General features: G+C 41.7%; 1 protein-coding gene across 1 annotated transcript in view; it reads right to left on the reverse strand.

Moving 5' to 3' along the window:
* LOC134536363 (NGFI-A-binding protein homolog) overlaps window positions 1–20,477 on the reverse strand; it is a 90,707-nt gene that overhangs the window by 3,695 nt on the left and 66,535 nt on the right. The window contains exons 4-10 of the mRNA XM_063376117.1: window positions 17,103–17,365; window positions 15,158–15,334; window positions 12,855–12,974; window positions 11,197–11,330; window positions 9,762–9,897; window positions 7,787–7,980; window positions 6,620–6,731 (exon numbers count right to left, since the gene is read on the reverse strand). Of these exons, the coding sequence (XP_063232187.1) occupies window positions 6,620–6,731; window positions 7,787–7,980; window positions 9,762–9,897; window positions 11,197–11,330; window positions 12,855–12,974; window positions 15,158–15,334; window positions 17,103–17,365 (1,136 nt within the window). The remainder of the gene's footprint in view (window positions 1–6,619; window positions 6,732–7,786; window positions 7,981–9,761; window positions 9,898–11,196; window positions 11,331–12,854; window positions 12,975–15,157; window positions 15,335–17,102; window positions 17,366–20,477) is intronic.

Below are 20,477 nucleotides of genomic sequence, written 5' to 3' on the forward strand. Positions count from 1 at the left end.
CGGGGATGCTCCCCCGGGAAAATTTGTATTTCAAGGTGGAAAATGGTGCTATTTAAGCAGTATTACTATCTAAAAATTGATTACACAGCACTTTCTTTGCCCCCGTTTGCCCCCACTTCAAGGTTTCAGAGGGGGGGCAAAATACCCTTGCCTCCCCCTGTTGTTGCTCCCCTGACCATAATTAGAAGCACCCTTACTTCTTCCCACCTAGAGTGTCACCAGCTCGGTGACTACAGAGGACTACGCAGGGGCTAGTGTTCTGTATGTCGGTTAGGTTAACCTCGTGGGGGGGGGGGGGGGGGGAACACAACAGGGAAGCTACAGGACCTTAGGCTCTATGGCACTGCTTTGTATGTTTATATTTTACAAAGTCCTTTAAATTAATGTTTTTTTTTTTCCTTTTGTTATATAAATATATTGAAGCACTTCACTTTAGATAATAAATAATTTTCACATCTCTCACAATTTACATTTACATATGATTTAAATACAAAACTTACATAACAAAGTAATTATTTTTAAAAATTCACAAAATTGATGTCCAGTTTAAAAAAATAAAAATTTAAAAATTCATGACAACAGGTTGAGTACATGCAACGTTACGGAGTGCAACGGCACACTAGTCTAGTCTACGTCTACCAGAATGGAAGTGTTTGTCGACTGTGACGGTGGAATAATAATATTTAATGACCATGAAGTATGCTGACATTACACAGGCTGTTCACGTTCTGGAAAGTCAGAAAATCAGGGAAAAAGACAGGGAGGTTGGAATTAGCCAGGGTAAGTCGGGGGATTTACTTGAAACCCTGGGAAAGTTAAAAAAATTCCCCAGATGCAGTAATTTGAGGAGAAACGTCATGCTCCAGTCTGCCGTCACCCAGACTGAAAGCATTTTTTTTTAAATGGCGTTTTCGTGCGTAGTCACAGGCACTACAAAATGGTGTGTGAAAGGTTCTGTTTTGAATTTAAATTTTTGTTATAAAATTATAGATCGGCTACGGGGATGGTGAAGACAGGATTTGCTTGTTTCGTTCAGAAAATAGCAAAATAGATTAATTGTTTTTAAGAAAATTAGTACCGGAAATTTGAAAATTTGTTCAGGGAAAAGTTGGGGAAATTTTATCACAAAAAATTGTGTCGACACCCTGTTACAACTTAAAGAACATATCTCAAAAATTTGAAAATAAATAAGGGATAGTTTTACTAATCATATTTAAGAGTTTGGTAAAAAAAAAAGTTGTATGTTAGGTTCTAGAACATTCTTTTTAAAATACTTCTTCTTGCATGGTCTTTTAAACATCATTATCACTCAGAAATACTTGAAGAGATTAGAGAAGACTATAATGAGCATTTTTACTGTTTTGCATTTTAGAAGAACAAATTTGTGGGTAAAGTGTGCTGTTTAAGGACATTGTGCTACAAATACTATTGTCTAATTAAGTGAGGATCATGCAGGAATATATTTAATTTTGTGCTACGTATGTTCAGACCTACATAATGTATCTACTACATTAAAACATTTTAATTAAATATAAAAAAATACATTTATTTTTAACTAATTTCATTTGCATGCAAAATGGTACATAATTTATTCATAACTTTTATTATTGCACGTAACATTTAAAACATAGGAAATAGCTCTGTTAAGGAATGTTCTAATTACATAATTGAAAGTTTGGGTTGTGAATCATACCAGAACACAGTTGCTTACCAAAGCAGCGAAGAAACCATGCAGTCCAACAGAAGCAAACAATTTGAGAAATAAAAATTTCTTACCTTGGCATTGAAGGTCAAAACTTAAGCCTTGTCTGAAACTTATTTCGAGAAGTCCTGTCGGCCAACTCCAAATTGCCAACACTGTCTCGCGGGTAAACGCTCTCACTATTACAAAATACTACAAACACACAACATGAAACAGCATATGAACAGGCCAGAAATCACTAAGATAGATTTTTATCGGGAGCCGGTGGAAACTGCAAGTGTATGAAGAAGCTCTGAAGAGATGTACTTTCCCAAAATAACCTTCAGAAGCATGAAGAGTGGGTGATCTGGGAGCAGACTCTGAAATGTCACTGAAAAGATGTTTTAATTACCTAGAGAAGGGATTCCTTCCAGCTTGAATATTTTTGAATCCTTTGTTAGAGTTTGTGGTACTAGTAGATCATGTGATTTTTTTTTCCTGGTGAGGGGAAGGGGGGGATAATTATTGTTACAACTGGGACAGAAATAACTGTAGCCAATTTTTATGACTTCTACGACAACCACAATATAATTTGTGCCTTGGTGAGGCTACATATCTGTAATTTTGCGGGGGAAAAAAATTAAAACCCAAATTTGGCAAGATCAAGAAGCAGTGAGAGTGTGACAGACAAATTAATAAATTATAGTTGTAAAAGGTGGTTTAAGTAATGTGATTACAACTTTGTGGTTGCCAAGTGCTCTGCGAAATGTGATCCGCCTGAGGCCTCTGCCCTGCCGGTAGTCTCAGTGTCGTTCGGGACGAAACTGGATGGGCCAAACGGGGTTCAAGTGCTGCCACCGTTAGTGCACTTGAGCATCGAGAAGCCGTCAGGCCCGCAACCCGCGCAAAGTCACTGTTCAGGCTCTCGCACGCGTACTGGCTTCTCAGGGCCTGCAGCCATTGACGGCACCCTCCAAATCGACAGAGAGATTCAGGTAGGCTGAAAACAACGAACCGAGTTGTGACAGCAGTTACCGAAAGTTCAGCAGCGCAATTTAGAGTACAACGGTTGTTTGAAAAGTTTCCGACCTCAACATGAAGCTGGCAGGACAACAAAATTTGGGGAATGTGTTTGCGCATGCTTTGAAATACACTCTGAAATTTCAGCCATTTCGAACGCCCAGTTGTGTTTTTTAAAAATCCTTTGCGTGAGAGTGCAAAATAGTTGTTTACAAAGGTGATGGCGGCCCCATTCGACAAAAATCTCTGCCCTCCGAGCGCAACTTTTACTTTCAGCCAAGGGACCAAAGAAAGTCAATTGGGCCTAGACGTGGTGTGTGAGGATGGTGGTCAAACAGTCCTAACTGCAGTTCGTACATTTCCGCCGTGGCAATCGCTGAGGTGTGAGCTGGTGCGCTGTCGTGGTAAAACAACATTTTTTTGTTTCAGCAAATGTGGCGTTTTTCTGCAATTTCGGCCTTCAGCTCGTCAAGCAATGATGCCTAGTATTGCTCCAGTTATGTTTTCGCTTTTTTTAAGATAATTAAGACAACTCCATGACTAGCCTTGATAAGAGTCACCATCACTTTCCTGGCCAAAGAAACAGTCTTTGCCTTTTTTGGAGCTCATTCCCCCTTCGCAGTTTTCGGTGTCGCAAATGTTCATTGTCACCCAGGCTTGTACGGCCATGTTTAAATTCAGCTGCCCAAAGTATCCCTGTGCAGAGTGTTCCAGGGCACAGCGGCCAACTTGTCTTTAATTTGCGTTAAGTGTATTACCTTTCCAAAAAAAAGAAATATTTAATGACAGCTCAATTTTAAATTTCCACATAAACATGCTCATGATTGTTAAAAAAACAAATGCATATCCAAAATAGCTGAAATTTCAGAGAGTACATTGCAAAGCTTGAGCAAACACTTTCCCCAAGTTTTGTTGACGAGTGCTGCCATTTTCATGTTGATGTCGGAAACTTTTCAGACAACCCTCGTAGTACCTTTAAGGGGGATTATGCCATTACATCTATATTGGGTTGAGTACCCAAATTTTTGATGTGGCATAGAGTAAATTAAATCTTGGCAAGCCTTTAAGCCTTGTTGCAATATGACTGTTATTAACGGTTTCCAGTCAGGAGAAAATAAAATAATATCACACAGGCAACTACAACTGTGAAAATAAGTGTACCAGTGTGAAAATTTTGGCTTCAGTCAAGTGTCCAAAGCTAGATCATGTGGCACATTGAGCCGTAAAATGAAACACGGAAACTGTACTCTATGTTGGAGCCTGACACAGCGTAATCGCACTCCTCAAGACCCAGTATGACCCACCATATTAGTTATTTCAGGGCTCTTCCTAGAGATTTATCACAATAGCTCTCTTGCACATTATGTTTTGTCTCAAATATTTCCAACAGATTTATCTATATGAATAAAATTGTAAATGTTTGTTCATTCAAAATATTAAATCTCCTAAGTTATTCACAGATTGCTTTGAAATTTTGATTCAATGTTGCATTTGAATGTGTGCATATTTTTATATAGCTAGGTAAATAAAAATATAGAAAGGTGAAAACATAGTTTGTTTAATGTTTTCATTGCTGTAGAGTGACATAGATGTATAGACATAGGTATACAGAGGAGAGATAGCGATATGTGTATAGAGATAGAGGTAGATATATATGTGGATAGAGAGAGATATAGAGATATACATGGAGATATATATAGATGTACCTACTTAAAACAAATTACAAAAAAAAATTGATTGAGGCATTGCATTGCATGCCAGGCAATTGCGAGTAATAGATATAATTTAGTAGGGACAAGATTATATGGTGAATTGTGATAAAATCAAAATAACACTGAAAAGCATGTCAAAAAACCTTATAACACCAAAATTATAGTTAAAAAACAGCATAGCACCGAAATGCAAGTTATATCATGGAATTAAGTAGCATTTAACCAAAAATAAATAATAATATTAAAAATATAAAAGTAATCTCTTAAATGTTTGAAGGTCTAGGAATGCTATTTCCAGACAAAAAATTTATTTAATTTGTTCTGTTGTGCATCTCTTATTGAACCACAAATGCTAGCTGATTTATTTTTGTTTTTAATGTAATTGTTTTAGACCAATTTATTATTAATTATAAATTTGACCACTATTTTGGTGGAGTACGTAAAACGAAATTAGACTAAAAATAAAACCCTTAAAATCTTGTCTCTACCAATACCGGTACAAAGTCACAAGTGGTCACAACATTATGATCAATTGCATGACATTTATCAGAAAGAAGAGTAAGTTTGGTCAATATCTGTTAAGAAAATGTGTGACCCACCAACACACGCACAACAAGAAAATAAGTAACCAACAGTGCGTGTGAGACTGTGAATATCGGTAGAGCAAATTATTTCATATCATTATTTATTATCTCTTTGTTCCCCCTTCCACCGTCAGCCTGCCTGCTCTTTTATTTCGTTACGCAGTGCTGGAGTCTCACGAAAAGCCATGAAGGTCGTTACTTACAGTTTCTGTGGGTTGGGCGGTGTAGCCCCCGTTCGCTAACGACCGCGCTGATCGAGGGATGTGAAGTCACATCAGTGAAAAAAAAAAGTTAGTAAGTTTACATAAAATGTGAAAACAAGCGAGTGTTGAATGCAGGACATTCAGGTTACAAGGCATGCAGTGTAGTGCGTTCATGCGGGGAACGGAACACAGAGCGAGCGGCATGAATGGTGCAAAGCAAAGCACGTCATGCGCAGTTACCACAGCAAGCAGTGCTGCCATCTGGATTGTTTCAAAACTTAACTTTTTTTTGTAAACCTTTCTTTGGGTAAATATCCATGCTATTGCAAGTTCTAAATCTAGCCTTTATGGAAAAAATTTTATGTCATTGTGAATTTTTTTATGTGTGTTACAGGGAGACAAGAGAGAGAGAAAAAAAGAATTTGATGCGTATGAAAGAAAAACATGATTAAAAATAGCAAAATGTATAGTTGTATGAGAATTAGAAAACTGATTACTATAAAAAGTAATGGTTGTGTAATTTACAGTCAAAACTTTTTAATGACATCAATGAGAATGATGATTATTCCTTAGCTGTTCATTTTAGAAAGAGAAAACCAAATATCTGCGATAGTTGTTTGCGGCATAATCCATAGCAAAATTTTCATGATGATAATGGCAGAAAATTATGATTCTACAGTGGAGTCTTGATGTAACAGCCCTATTTTAAAGCTTTTCCTAGTTTAATAAACTACGTAGTTTCCCTTGCTCCTCAAACCATTGATCTAAATTGAGCCCATAATAAATTTTGTAATAAATGTACATATTTAGAGCATCATTTTAGTTGTTTTTGACTTGGTTTCCAGATGTATACTTATATTAAAACTGACATTCAAAGTATTAAGACATGAAAACACCCTTGAAATGCAAAAAAAAACACTTTATATTCACACTGTGTGATAACCTTTTAAGTGTAAGCTTATCCTACACAACTGTAATAAATTCCAGTGTGCTTGAATTATTATTTTTGGCCTATACGGTTTATTTCGCTCTCGCATGCCATGTTGATTTTTTATTATTTTTATTTTATTTCAGTAGCTATTTATAAAATTACAACTCGACACCTCCCTTTTGAGGAGAGTGTGCGTCGAGTGAATTTATTGATGACAGCGAAGACCCGCGTTATCACACTAAGTGAGTAAGCCTATCTGTTGAAGATATATCTGCGGCAGAACAACGAAATGCGAGGGGGGTGTCCGGTTTAAAATTTTTTTTAGAAATAGCCCTTTGATGAAAGTAAATGTAAAAAAAAAACAAATCAACGTGGTGTGCGAGAAAAACTTTTAATGATACTAAGCTGGTATCCAACACTCGAGGCCAGCGTCTAGGTTTCGAGCGAGCGAGCCCCCGGGGGGGGAGGGGGGGGAGGGGTCAGCTCACCTGGGACGGGGAGCTGGCGTTGCTGAAGGAGAACTGGGAGTCGGTGTCGTCCGTGTCCGGCCGCTCGCCGTCTGCGCCGGCCGGTGCCTGGCCCCCGGAGCGCCGGTAGTACCTGCGGGACCACACGGTACGCACCACCGCTGGTCAGTTCCCTCGTGCAGGGTGTCCACAGTCAGTGCCTTCCCCACCAGATCTACTAGTGGTCCGGTACGTTTACGCTCAGATCTAGTACTTTTTTCCTTAGTATAGGTAATAACATCACAGTAACTTAACTCCAATATGTTTTATTATTAAGCGTGTGGGATGATGTTCAAGTTTCGAGCATTGCAATGTCATAATAACTTCCCTAAATCGTTGAAACCAGAACAAATTATAATTTGGTACTTTTTTTTTCTTCAAATCTAGTACATTTTTCTTTAATATAATAATATCACAGTAACTCCAAATATGTTCTATTATTAAGCGTAGTTATTTTTAAAATTTATGGAATGTGTGTGTGTGTTGTGTGATATGTTTAAGTTTCGAGCGTTGTAATGTCATAATAACTTCCCAAAATTGTCAAAACCATGACAAATTATAATTTAGTACTTTTTTTTTTTCAAATCTAGTACATTTTTCTTTAATATAATAATATCACAGTAACTCCAAATATGATTTATTATTAAGTGTAATCATTTGTAAAAACTATGGAATGTATGTGTGTGTGTAGTGTGATAAATTTAAGTTTCAAGCATTGCAATGTCATAATAACTTCCTAAATTGTTAAAACCATGACAAATTATAATTTAGTAATTTTTTTCTTTAAAATCTAGTACTTTTTCTTTAATATAATATTACAGTAACTCGAAATATGTTTTATTATTAAGCGCTATTATTTTTAAAAACTATGGAATGTATGTGTGTGTGTGGTGTGATATGTTTAAGTTTCGAGCGTTGTAATGTCATAATAACTTCCCTAAATCGTTAAAACCATGACAAATAATAATTTAGTACTTTTTTTTTCTATCAAATAGTGTACTTTTATTCTCGTCTAAGTTAGTACAAAATATTTTTTTTCCTTGTGGACACCCTGGTCGGCATTATTTTTTTCCAAATCTAGTACTTTTTTCTCGCCTAAGTTGGAACGACATATGTTTCCCCCCTCGCGGACGTGGCCGGTATGCGTACCTGGACTGCTTGAGCAGCTCGCCCTGCTCCAGCAGCAGCTGCGTCTGCCTGTTCTGCAGCTGCTCCATCTGCTGCTGCAGGGAGTGCAGCGCGGGGAAGTCCCCCTCCCGGCGCACGTGCTGCGCCGTCAGCACCAGCTCCTGCGTGCGCTCCGACACGGCGCGCAGCTCCTCCGCGATCCGCCCCAGCCGCTCCTTCGCAAGGGCGAGCAGGCAACACCGGTCACCGCCTCCTTCCCAACGCCATACATGCCAGATGCTGTTTCTACTTATTTACTTATTCAATCTTTGTTCTGTAGATCCCGTGTGGAGGTGAGGACTCCGGGATATAGAACAAGTCGATTAATACAAATATATACACACACATACACAAACAAACTGTACAACCACAAAAATAACTAAATGTTACAGAGTACTTTTACATTTCAAAAGTAAGAAAGAGAGATTAAAAAAAAATAAAACATGGGTACATATGAAATTGTATAAACTGAAGTCTAAAGCTCAGAGTGAAGAGTTAGTTCACAAAACTCGATATTTTTCTCCTCGTTTTGTGATGTGTATTTAAATAAAATTTACCAGAGTTTAATTTTTCTTACCTGTTTTCTTATCTACTGTGCGTGAGCAAGTGGTACGGACAAAATTAAACGCTGTATATTGCAACAAAACCAAAATAATACCTAAAAGCATATCAACACACCATACAACACCCAAATGTAAGTTAATACACCATAAAGCACCAAAATGTAAAAAAAAAAAAAGGGTGTGTTGTCTGTAAATTCGGCTTGGACGACAATTTTACGTGATAACATCATGTCAAATTTTTTATATTTGCTGCTTTTAAAAAGCCCGCCTTAACCTGTTTGATATTATAGAAGATTTTCTCGCACTGTGGTTGGCCGGGTTCTTGCACGCTCGGCTCAGGCGGAATGTGTCAATGAGTCATGCTTTTTCGTGCGTGCAGCTAACGTTCATCGATTTATAAGACTTTATCAAGTCAAAAAAAGTTATTAAATTAATTGTCATATTTAATCAAAACTCAACTCGGATCACAAAATTGTAATCTTTTAATGTTTCAAATTCAAAGAATGTTGTTATTTCCGAACAAAAAATTGTACCAAAGTGCAGTGAACAGAAAATTTAATTTCCACAATGTTTAGGGCGGGACAGACAATCGTTGGGCATAACAATGCAGCGATGGTGAGGTAAAAATATGACGTCAATTACGTCACAGCATGTCGTCTCCTTCACATTAACTCCGTATGTTTTCGTTGAAATCAACTATGGACTGCTTGTTTGAATTAGTTTGATTGTACCTGAGGGACTGATTGACCCGCCGCTAACACAAACACACGGGCGCACTGCGGCTCCGCTTCACTGATGGAAATACAGTAGTGTGTGGGAATGCTTGAATGTTAGTGACAGAACAAGTGCGTGTGCTGTGTTGCGAACATGCCATCGAGAGCCCCACTCCTGACCGATGGCTCTGACGTCATTGCCTTGACTCCCACTGCCGACTCATGGCTTATAGTGCTTACCCAGGCTGGTATACGTCTCTGAAATTGGGGCTGAACCACAATTTCATTGTAAATAGATATAGTGTGTAAGAGCGTCTGAATAATTTTTGCTTAAATGATGATCTACAACCAGCACAGATTTTTGTAACCGCAGCAAAATTAATACATTGAAGTAATAGGTAGCAACAATTTATTTTCCACATATTTTTTGTGACGTGTTGCTCCTCTTTAACTACTTGAATGAAATAATTTTGATACAGGCGGCAACATTCAAGGTGGTTTTAGAACCTTCATTCAGTTAAACATAACCCAGATGCTCGGTGTTCCTTCTTAAATACGTTCTCTATTGTTTACAGTGAAAGTGTCCAGCTCCGACTTGAAGGACGTACAGAGCGTGAGTGGCAGAGCGGGAGCGGCGGAGCGGGAGCGGCGGAGCGGGAGCGGCAGGGAGGGGGTGCTGACCTGCCTCCCGGAGCCCCGGAGCTGCAGCTCAGCGTCGGGGAAGTCCCCGGGCGGAGGCGACAGGCGCTGCCGCTTGGCGCCCGAGTGGTCGTCGCCGTTGTGGCAGCGCTGCTGGGCGCGCGGCCAGCCCGGCGCGCTGCAACAGTCGGCGGCCTCGTCTATCTCGGTCCGGCCCCCAGCCCCCCAGCCCCCTCGCCCCGGCAGAGAACACCCTGAACACGGCCTGACACGCTGCTGTACCGCGGAGAAGGGTTTTGTAAAACCAGGGCGTGAACAGGTCACGAAAGTAACGCGACTCCCCAAAAAGTAAGCAAACTAAAAGTCTAGTTATGATTGTCGCAAAAAATCCAGAAATAAAACAGCTCTGAAAGTCATGAACCGTTAAAATCCAGCAGCCCTTTTCTTACATGCTTTTTTTTTTAATGCCTCACTGTCTACAATTGAATAAAAATCATTGTGACTGTTTATTTCAATATGTGGAGAAAATTAATTTTTTTATTTATTTAATAAGTCAAGACATTCCTACGAACAGTAAATCCATATTGTATTCATTTTCCTCATGTTTGATTTTTTTTTTTATGTCGGTGAATATTCACCACTGAATTTAGTACCTACTGACCTTACTGAAGGTTTAAATGTAGCAAATTGTTAAAAACATGTTTTGAAATTATTGGTTTTAATTAGGGACAAGATTATATGGTGAATTGTGATAAAACCGAAATAACACCGCAAAGCATGACAGAACAACATATAACATCAAATGTGAGCTAATACACCATTTAGCACCAAAATTTAATTTGAAACATGAAATCAATCAGCCTTCTCACAAATTTTAACTAAAATTACAAAAAAATAATTTTTTATCCTGATAAAATCATTAAATGGAATTAACACGAATTTTGTACTAAAATGGATTTGAAAAAATAAAAATAAAAATATATAATTTTAAATTGCATGTCTTACATTAGTAACACATTTTTACGTTATGATGGCACAAGTTCCGAACATACAAAAATTTCAGATTAACTTTTATTTTTTTGAGACATGCTTATGCTAGACATTTATGCTTCTTACTGAAGATTCTACTGTACAGGTGCTTCAGTGACAATCAAAAAAGAGACTATTTTGGTAAAAATACGTGTGAATAAATATTTTAGTTTCATTTTATTGAATAATACACTCTTTGAAAATGAATAAAGACATTTTATATAAATAGAAACATTGACACTGAAATCTCCTGTTTTAAAAATGATGTCCAAAAAATGAAACCATACTTATAATATAGTGGAAATACCCTTTAAATATTGGCTTTGATTCCAAGAAATATGTCTGACAAAAAATTAAAAACAAATAGTGTTCTTCATGAAACAGCTGGCAAGGCCAACGTCAGCGGACCGGTGGATCGGCAGAGAAGCGGGCAGGGCTACAGGGCTACCTGGAGTGGCCCTTGAAGTAGGGGTAGCCGCAGTCGCGCACCACCTGGCGAGCCAACGGGAACAGCTCGTCGCGGCGGGTCAGCAGCGCGGGGCAGAACCTGCACAGCTGTGCCGCCGCCTCGTTCACCGACACCTGCGACCGAAACAGGGCGGCCCTGCCTCGCTGGAACTGCCCGAGTCCCCGGGCCGCTGGCGGGACGACCCACCTCCTACCCGCGACATTTGTTCCCATCGCAAGTACAATCCGGTTTTAACAAATAAGAACATGTGTATGTAGCTTCCAGGGGCACAAGTCCGGAGGATTCGCAAGGGGGAACTGCGGAAATTTGCTGTGATTGTAGGGGGGGATGCAAGAGTTTTGCACGCAGGTATATACGACACAAGTCATCTTTGGACGGGGTGCTTGTACGTTGTATAATTCCCGTATTTTGCCCTTAATAAATGCAATCAGCAAAAAACTATAATATATAGAGAAATATTTTCCATAATACACAATTTTTAGGTATGTTTACGTTTATCAAACCCTGTTTCACAGTCACGCATTTGCAAGTGTAAGCGGGCCCCCTCAGTGAGGGGTAGCTTAATTCCAGGATGACGGGTTTCCTTCCCGTCCCTCCGGATCTACGCTCATGTTGTACTGATCGTAATTTAAGTTTTCTTGAATTGGCAGATGTGGCTTTAAATAATTGGTTTCTACAAAAATTACAAAATGTGAGACACCAATGAGCTTATGAGTTGACATTTCATCCATAATAATGTAACAAGAGAAACATTGTACATCGTTGGGTTTATCTGTTTGATGTCAGCTGATTTAGGCTAGTTTTCTGTGCGTTAATTTTTTTTTAATTTTTTATTTCTTATTTTGCATTTATGAAATTTTCCCATGACAAACAGTGCGAAACTGGAATGGCGTATGTCCAAGAAATCGTATTAAATCGAAATTCTCCATCGCATGAATCATTTAAAGAATGCAGGCAAAGTGGTTGATGGAAATTCAGGGTGACAGTGGAAAAAACAAAAAGGCCATAGCATACTTAACACAAACGCATGTAATCTTAAAAACATGAGAACACAAACAATGGCCGACATAACTCAAGAACAAGAGAAACAAAATAGTGAAGCGAATAAAGGTGTTGACAATCATTGATATGTATCCAAAGAGGTTGTTCGTATAAGTACATGTTCCAACAGATGCATTCCGACCTTGCGGCAATGGCGTTTCTCAACGTTCCTCTCCCAACGCGCGCATCCTTGAAGGGTAGTGTGTGGGAGTAACTTCCAGTTCAGTTTTAAAAATCAATTCCAGAGATTTTTGTTATACAGAACTGTTAGGGATCGCTCCCTGTTGTGTTAGGGCTTTTGGAGACGACCAGGGCTGGGGTCCCAAACCAGCATAGTCGCCGCCTCAAACCACTCTACCGCGCTCAGCTGACCAGGACAGTTGGCTGTGCCCTGTGCCCTGAGACCTTATCGGCACTGCTGGCGCACACACGTGGCAGCTGTTTCATGCCCCCCCCCCCCCCCCCCCCCCCTCGGTGGGAATCGCCCCAGGCATTGGAACGTGTACTCGACACGGTTTCCTGTAATATTCATAAGGCCCGTAAGGCTGTTTCTGACAATCATAATAAGGCTAGAGCACATGGTCGGCTGGCCTCACCTCGTGCAGCGTGAGAGGCTTCTCCGGCTTCCGCTTGCAGTCGAAGCGGCCGTAGATGGCGGCGTACTTGCGGATCTCGTCCATGCGGCGCGGGTCGTCGTCGGCCATGTTGACCACCAGCTGCAACCACACGAGCCGCGCGCAGTGGCGAGCTCACCACCCGTTCCGCCGCGCCGCCCACTCTCCACTCCCTCCCTCGCCTCCTGGACGGCAGCCCGGGCGTTCAGGGGAGATCTATACTGTTTGGTCACTAGGCATGTGCGAAATTCACTTCTTTTTTTTTTTAGGTTGAAAATACTAGTAGCGTTATTTTTACTGTATAATTGACTGAATTGACTGAATTATGATGGTATGTCAGCAGGTGTACAAGCGTGTACGCAGAATTTCACTCAGGGTATGCTTTCAAATATTCAAGGTTTTTTTTTTTCCCACTGGCTACGACTGTATAGTTTGCTAGCCTTGTTTTTAAGGCTTATTGGAAAATTTCGAGATTCATGTGGTTCCCCAATCTGGACTTGAGCATTTCCTGATGTTCACTGTGCTCTTGTTGAAATAAACTTTTGAGTAGTTGTACCACACCCATCAACTAAGTCGTATGAAACAGCTTCACTACAATTCAAATTACAAACAAATATTCATTATTTTGAAATGTATGTATTTGTAATTTAAACAAATTGGTACTATTAATAAGAAATTATTAATTTTGATACTTGTATTTTAAATATTAGCACGGGCCTATTGTTCATGGCATTTTGCGTAAAAAGTTTCTGTTCTGTTGTGCAGTTGGTATAGCCTTAGTGGGCACAAAATTGTTGCTGGCTCAGTGGAGTGCAAGAATATTCTTTCACAGCCAACAAATAAACACACAGAGACTAACTATTTTCAAGATCTATATCTATCTTTTAACATATAAATCTGCTACAGTATAAATTTCATTAATTTTTCTATTTTAAACTAAACGGTTAGACGAAGGTTCTGACACTTGTGTTAAGTTACAAGCACAGAGATTGAAATAACTGGAGCTTATAAGAAACCCTTAAACAAACCAGCAGTATTTATAAGTTTATAAGAAGATATTTTTTTTTGAAGGTGTGCTCTCAAATTTGTTTGATAACTGGGAAGCCACTACATTAGACTACACTAGTAAATCGAGGAAGATTGTTAGTACTGTAGATAAGGGAAGAGTGTTAATTGGTCTGATTTTGCTCCGGCTGACAATGTGCCGAGATTTAGAAGAAAATATGTTATTTTAAAAATGTTTAAGATTTTTGGATGCTGTCTCATTACTAACAGCTTATTTCAAAAGAAAATAAATCTTAAAGTTCATTTTTTTTAAATTAAATTCTTTATTTTGATTTTGACAAGTTCTTTTTAAATAAGTTTTACCGAAAAATAAGCCGTTCGGTGTTGGCTTGAATAGTCCTCGAAAGATTAAATTGAAGTAAATATGAAAATGGAACTAATGAGAGGGTTTTGTCAAATCTCAGCACATATATCAGCCTCTTAGGGCTATGTCTCATTCGCCATTTTTTTCCCTTCTGTTTTATGTTTCAGATTTCCTCATTTTATATGAAGACACGTCTCGATCCAAAACCAAAAAAAAAATTGTTCTTTTAGCATTACTCAAGCTTTCAACCAAATAAAAATGTGCAGTCATTGTGTTACTGTAGTAAAACTAACATAATTAAACTGCGAACACATTTTTGACTTCACTAATTAAAAAAAAAAAGGCAGTAAAAATATATGATAACAAAACTGGTAAAAAAAAAAAGAACTATCCTCAACAGCACACAAAGTTTGCGAATTGTTACAGAAATGTAATATTAACATACCAAACCATTGATATGTCTCTGGTAACAGGGGCGTAGCCAGGGGGGGGGGGGGGGGGTTAGGGGTTCAACCCCCCCCCCCCCCCCCCCCCTTAGCACCAAATATTTAATTAATTTCCTATTCATCACTCAACAAATTTCATATTAAAATTAATAACATTTTTACCATTACAATATTTAAATTTAAGAACCAAAAACAGCTAAAATAGCACTATTTTACACCTTAAAAATCCAAATTTTTCCGGGGGAGGACCCCCGGAAACCCCGCTTTAATACGGGGGGGGGGGCCATGCTTCTTAACACCCCCCCCCCCCCCCATACACAAATCCTGGCTACGCCACTGTCTGGTAATTGTCGCACAGAAATGTGTGTGGAACGTTTGTGCTGTGTGGTATGAACGGAAGAGAGGCGACACGGCGAACGAGACCAGGTGACTGGGAGGAAGGGCACGGGAGGGACGGGGGCAGGAGCTACCTCCAGGTCCTTGCACACCTTCTTCTTGGCGTTGTGCGGCCGCGGCTCGAACTGGGGCAGCGCGCGCACCAGGCGGTCGGCGGCCTCCGCGATGCGCGCGACCTGCGACTCCAGGAGCAGGGGGGTGAGCTGCACGGGGGAGCCGGGGCTGCCGCTGGACCCCGCCGCGCCGCCCTCCTGCAACACACGCGCCCTTGCTGTCGCCGGTGCTGCCCCGTGGGTACTGCATCTGTTACTGCTTAGTGGGTACTGCATCTGTTACTGCTTAGTGGATACTGTATCTGTCGCTGTTACTGCTTAGTGGGTACGGTATCTGTCGCTGTTACTGCTTAGTGGGTACTGTATCTGTCGCTGTTACTGCTTAGTGGGTACTGTATCTGTCGCTGTTACTGCTTAGTGGGTACGGTATCTGTCGCTGTTACTGCTTAGTGGGTACTGTATCTGTCGCTGTTAATGCTTAGTGGGTACGGTATCTGTCGCTGTTACTGCTTAGTGGGTACTGTATCTGTCGCTGTTAATGCTTAGTGGGTACGGCATCTGTCGCTGTTACTGCTTAGTGGGTACGGCATCTGTCGCCGGTACTGCCTAGTGGGTACAGCATCTGTCGCTGGTACTGCTTAGTGGGTACGGCAACTGTCGCTGTTACTGCTTAGTGGGTACTGTATCTGTCGCTGTTACTGCTTAGTGGGTACTGTATCTGTCGCCGGTACTGCTTAGTGGGTACGGCATCTGTCGCTGGTACTGCCTCGTGGGTACTGCATCTGTTACTGCTTAGTGGGTATTGCATCTGTTACTGCTTAGTGGGTACTGCATCTGTTACTGCTTAGTGGGTACTGTATAACTCGCTGGTACAGTATCTGTTACTGCTTAGTGGGTACAGTATCTGTCGCTGTTACTGCTTAGTGGGTACTGTATCTGTCGCTGTTACTGCTTAGTGGGTACGGCATCTGTCGCTGTTACTGCTTAGTGGGTACTGTATCTGTCGCTGTTACTGCTTAGTGGGTACGGTATCTGTCGCTGTTACTGCTTAGTGGGTACTGTATCTGTCGCTGTTAATGCTTAGTGGGTACGACATCTGTCGCTGTTACTGCTTAGTGGGTACGGCATCTGTCGCCGGTACTGCCTAGTGGGTACGGCATCTGTCGCTGGTACTGCTTAGTGGGTACAGTATCTGCCTACAGTGAGTTTGTGTCTTTTCTCTATGTCCGCCACACAGTCACATAGTAAGGTCTGGCAAACTTCCTATCCTTCTCCTTGGTGAAACCCATCCGCTTAGCGAAGCTCGCGGCTGCTAGCGAACTAAAGGCGCTAATAACAGTTTAGTATAGTATAGAACCTCGTCAATAGATGGCATTGCCTTGTTAATTTATTGTCAAGAATAATTGACTCATGTGATGTCTATCTTGTTAAAAATATTACATTAAATATTATAAAAAAATATAAAAATATATAAATATAAAGTTATAAAAATATTACATTAAATATTATATGATTCGGTTCTGACCTTTATTTTTTATTATTTAAAATGACAAACTTATATAGCTTGCCTGTAGATTATATATATATATATATACACACACACACATATATATACGCACATATATATATGTGTATGTGTGTGTATATATGTGTATATATGTATATATATGTATATATATATGTATATATATATATATATATTGAATTTTTCCGAAATGAGTATTGTGCGGTTCAAAATAATGAAAAATAAGAATCAACGTGACCTATTCAAACAAAACATACAACACTATATGTTCAAGGCACGTAACTGCTAGGGTAGTGTTCGAAGTTTACGTATCACGTCTACGTCATTTCTGAGTGGACATGATTGAGGTTATAAACATTAAAAGCTGACGAGGAAATGTTATCGAGCCACGTTTGAAAGGATTGTTTCCGGTACTGGATGGAGGGAAGACGCGGCGCTCACCTGGGAGTGCGGCGGCGACGACGACAGGCCGGCGTGGGGGCTGGCCGCCTGCTGCTGCTGCTGCTGCTGCTGCTGCTGCTGCTGCTGCTGCTGCTGCTGCTGCTGCGGCTGCTGCTGCGGCGGCGGGCCTGGCGGCTGGTGGTGGTTGTTGGGGCCGGGGCCGAGTCCCGGGGGCTGCGGCGACAGCGCCAGCAGCCGGGGGCAGGGCGGGAAGGCCACCGGACCGCCTCCCAGCGTCGACACCAGCGGGATCTGGAACATGGCTGGGGCCACACGCTCAGGGTCAGCTCTGGCACACAGCTTTGAATATATATACTGTATAGAAGTCGCCAGCCCAGGTTAAAATTTCTAATACGGTTTGAGGTAGTTGGTTAATTCACCGCCGCAATCGCCACCATCTCTAGGGCATCGACTTGTGGTGGTCCCTAGCGGAAAGTGTCGAACTCTTCAAACACCCCTTCCCCCTCCCGTTGAACGACTTTGAGCTGCAGTGAATGATAGGTGGGGGGTGCGGGAATGACAGCGGGCGACAGTGCTGCGCTCTAACGTGTAAATAACAACTAAGACGATACAGGGCGTTACGGCAGCGCACTGCAGCGGTGAAGTTCCCAAGCTGCTCATCATACGCTTCTGAAAAACGTAGAGTAAATCCTATCCACTCGCGACTTCTATACAGTATATATATTCAAAGCACACAGCGAGTGCTGACCACGCGTCTTACTGTTAGTTTCAGCCCGCTTGGAGCAGGCTCCAAGGGTTGGATAGGACCTCCACCGGACCACGGGTTCACTGGGTCCCAGTGTGATGTGGGAGATCGGGGAAGGCGCCAGCAGTGCTGATAAAGTCTCAGGGCTCAGGACACAGCCAACTGTCTGGTCAGCTGAATGTGGTAGAGGGACTGAGGCGGTGACTATGCTGGGTTGGTGGCCCCAGCCGCTGGTCATTGCCGAAGCCCTAATACCCCCTGCATGTTAAGTTGTGTCGCTACCGTTTAAATAAAATCGTTCGTTAACCACCAGCGGATGTTGGCCACAAATATTCTCTAAAGCGCGTTCCTTCGTCAGTTTGTGGTATGCATTCACTCTCTCTTTCCAATACACGCAGCATCTTTAGACAGATACTTGCAGTCAGAGGCGCCAATCTGTAGTATTCGCAAGGGGACCTGCAGAAATTCTCAAGGGGTTCCTTAGGCATGCAATAGGCAGAAAACTTTAAAATATACAGAAATTTTTTTTCCATAAAACCTAGTTTTGGCATTTACATTTATCAACCCAGTTTCACAGTCACGCTGTTGCGATGTTGCGAGTGCAAGCGAGACCCCTTCAGTGAGGGACCTCTTAATTCCCGTACGCCTCCCCCCTGCACCCCCCTTCTCATCCCCCCCACTACCCCCCTCCCCCTGCTCCCCCTACTCTTCCCTCCCCTTGCTCCCTCTCCCCCTACTCATCCCTCCCCACTGTTCCCCCCTCCCCACTGCTCCCCTCCCCCTACTCTTCCCTCCCCACTGCTCCCCCTTCCCCTACTCTTCCCTCTCTAATGCTCCCCCTCCCCCTACTCTTCCCTCTCCAATGCCCCCCCCCTTTCCCTACTCTTCCCTATTCTCTGCTCCCCCTCCCCCTACTCATCCCTCCCCACTGCTCCCCCCTCCCCACTGCTCCCCCCTTCCCACTGCTCCCCCTTCCCCTACTCTTCCCTCTCTAATGCTCCCCCTCCCCCTACTCTTCCCTCTCCAATGCCCCCCCCCCTTTCCCTACTCTTCCCTATTCTCTGCTCCCCCTCCCCCTACTCATCCCTCCCCACTGCTCCCCCCTCCCCACTGCTCCCCCCTTCCCACTGATCGCCTCTCCCCTGTAATCCACCTGCTTGTAATAATGCATGACCTTTGCATCCCGCATGTATGTGCCCAGGGTTTTCCCTCTGTCTATGGAGGTTTTACCTGGGCCCAACTTATCTAGTTTTAGTCTAGAATTAAGAGTGAGGGGAGTTAGTCATGGCGAAAACGTCTGCCATGGCTGGCCAATCCCCTCCTAGCACATGATGCACGTGACCTTTTCTGCATGGTTAAAAACCCGCATGTTTAGAGCGTATAGGGCTTGCCCTGAGACACACTTAGAGTCTTCCCTACCTAGACCCCTCCCTTACACACTTAGTTTTAACTTAGGTTAGGAAAAAAAAAACGATCCCCCCTCCCCACTGCTCCCCCCTCCCCACTGCTCTCCCTCACCACTGCTCCCCCTACCCACTGTTCCCCCTCACCACTGCTCCCCCTCCATACTCTTCCCTCCCCCTTTCTCCCTCCCCCCTCCTCCCCCCACCCCCATTCCCGGGGGGGAGGGGTACAGAGATCCACGCCAAAGCTTGCAATGAACTATTTCTGCCACGAGCACTGCCCTGTTCCGGCGGGGAAACCTAAGATTCACACCAGTCCATCCAAGGATGCGTTCGTGTATGTTCGTTTTTATCTCCTCGATTTTTACCTTAAAATCAACACTTCGAGAATTTGAATTATAAATTCCATTTATAGGGTATTTGGTTAGACGTTTTATGTTGATTGGTTTAAAAACAAATTATAAAAAAATGGTAATTGTGAAGAAAAGTCACATTTCTGAAGGTTAAAAAGTAAAAACTTCAAAATGTTGGTAGTTCCATTTAAAGGTTTGGTGTAAATATTGTGATATCGTGATAATTGGTCGGTTAAGTTAGGTTAGCTACATTAAAAATACTTTTAATATTGTGGACGGTTAGTTATATTAGGTTGGCTACATTAAAAAAATTGTAAAATCAATTTAATGGTGGGTTAGGAATCACACATATATATACACACACATATTTTTATATACATATTCACACACACACACATACCTTTCATAATGACTACAACTTGCAGTAATACTGTCAGTAATCATTGTTATATGGTCTACACAAGATCAGATTTGATTATTTAAAAAAAATTTTAATAACTAAGGATGTTATACAAAATAATATTTTTAAAGCTAAAAAGCTGGACAGTACCATTCTTTCAACAGAGGGCGTCATTTGCCCTGAAGTGCAAACTAAGAGTGCAGCCAGAGGAACTCTCTACCGCCGCATTCACTCTATGGTCTGGGCGCAGCCAGTTCAGCCCCAGGGCCCAGGGCAACTCGATAACACAAGAAGTGCGGACAGGAGGCAAAGGAAAGGAGAAGAAGAACGAGAAGAAGTAAAAAAAAAAAAAAAACCCGGCCGGCTCTTTTTTTACCCGCGCTCTCCAAACGCGTCACGAAGAAAAAAAAAATTTTTCTCCCGCCGAGCTCCAGCCTTATAACATTTCTTGCTCGTCTGTTTTCCCCTGTGGTGCTTGTTCGGAGAGTGCAGGGGATGGCCGTATGCTAATAG

This window comes from Bacillus rossius, chromosome 10 (genome assembly GCF_032445375.1).
Source record: "Bacillus rossius redtenbacheri isolate Brsri chromosome 10, Brsri_v3, whole genome shotgun sequence".
Taxonomy (NCBI): Eukaryota; Metazoa; Arthropoda; class Insecta; order Phasmatodea; family Bacillidae; genus Bacillus; species Bacillus rossius.